Here is a 1,519-nt window from a genome sequence, read left to right as displayed (position 1 = left end):
CCTCGGATGGGAGCGCCGCCGCGCTTCCCAAGCGGCGCACTATCCAGTGCGCCACCGGGCCGGCCGTTATTTTATTTTTTTACTAACAAAACCAAATCTGACTAAAATCAAGCCTCAGATCCATTTAGGACAGAAAGACAAAAACTGAAGAGCATTAGCAGATAAACAGTTGATCCTCATTATTCACTGGCAGAATCAACATTTGAGTCACCCAACAGGCATGTTCTCAATTGAGGTCAAACAAGGCAACTCCCTGCCTTCTTGTCTCAGTTGTCATAGAGATGACCAGAGGACAGAAACTGTAGGGGGCAGCATAATAAAAGAAGCTCTGGTTCTGGGGACAGTTGGGCAAAGGTTGAATCCCACCACTGGCACCCATTAATTAGGACAGCAAGTTGGCTTCAGAACCTCATTTTCTCTTTGTAAATTAAAAAAAAAAAAATAGAATCAGAGCTGGCTGGTTAGCTCACTTGGTTAGAGCATGGTGTTATAACACTAAGTTTAAGGGTTCAGATCCCCATACTGGCCAGCCATCTCTCTCTCTCTCTCTCTCTCTCTCTCTCTCTCACACACACACACACACACACACACGTACTTCCCTTACAAGCACTGGTTCAGTATCACTAATTCAGTGTTCACGGTGACTACAGAACTACAGTGAGTAATGAGAATTGACTGTACTTAATTCTAAGCTTAAATATGTTAAAAAAGTGATTACTAAATATTTTTGAGATGCACTGAAATACAATTCTTACAAGATTGAAGTATATGAATTGTGCTTCTCTTAAAATGACAATTAAGATTACTAATTTAATTTAAAATTGGCATTTTTTTCAATCTATAATCTTGGTGACAACAACAACTTTAACACATTCCAATCTTGATTAATCCTGAATGAAATATTTTTGTGATTCTTCTATTTGTGATTCTGCACCATATATTCTAGGACTTTCTTTTCTTCTCTGAGTCCCTACCTAGATAGAAAAAAATAACTGGGTGATACTAAACAGTGTTTAAAGTGTTTGGTTTATCTCCATGTGTTAAGGGTGGTCAAACGGTAACTATGCGAGAGAAAAGGAGGGGTTCAGTGGGCAAAACAAACAAAAACCCAAAAGGTAACCATGTAAGTAAAGTGTTACAGATAACATACCTCTGGTGAATTTTTATCCATGTCTGTTAAGTCTTTTGAAAGAACTGAAAGAGCAACATCTTTTTGAAGATGCCAAAGTGTTGTGGAGTAGATCTCCATGCCTTCAACTCTATAATTCTCAATCCTTCTAACCTCTGAGAATATTCTTTCAGCCTGAAATATAAAAACTAGTAAGGAGGAGCAAGTTGATGCAATTTACATATATACAGGCAGAGCACTGGTCACTGTCTTCACATACCTAAATGCTATCTTGTGTTATGGTTTTGATTGAATTAGTAATAACCCAAGGACAAATTAAGCAATCCTACTTGTTAAGTCAAATATTGATATAATCTTATTCACATTTAACCTATCTATTATACACAAGCC

At 37.7% G+C, this 1,519-nt stretch overlaps 1 protein-coding gene across 1 annotated transcript in view; it reads right to left on the bottom strand.

Moving 5' to 3' along the window:
* CDC27 (cell division cycle 27) overlaps positions 1 to 1,519 on the bottom strand; it is a gene marked incomplete at its 5' end in the record, with an annotated part of 22,066 nt that overhangs the window by 1,443 nt on the left and 19,104 nt on the right. Inside the window, one exon of the mRNA XM_008563700.1 lies at positions 1,151 to 1,303. Coding sequence (XP_008561922.1) covers positions 1,151 to 1,303 — 153 coding nt within the window. The remainder of the gene's footprint in view (positions 1 to 1,150; positions 1,304 to 1,519) is intronic.

The sequence above is a fragment of the Galeopterus variegatus genome, unplaced genomic scaffold (genome assembly GCF_000696425.1).
Source record: "Galeopterus variegatus unplaced genomic scaffold, G_variegatus-3.0.2 Scaffold14590, whole genome shotgun sequence".
NCBI lineage: Eukaryota > Metazoa > Chordata > Mammalia > Dermoptera > Cynocephalidae > Galeopterus > Galeopterus variegatus.
Note: the sequence above shows the minus strand (reverse complement) of the source record. Positions and strands in the feature narration are given on the sequence as shown.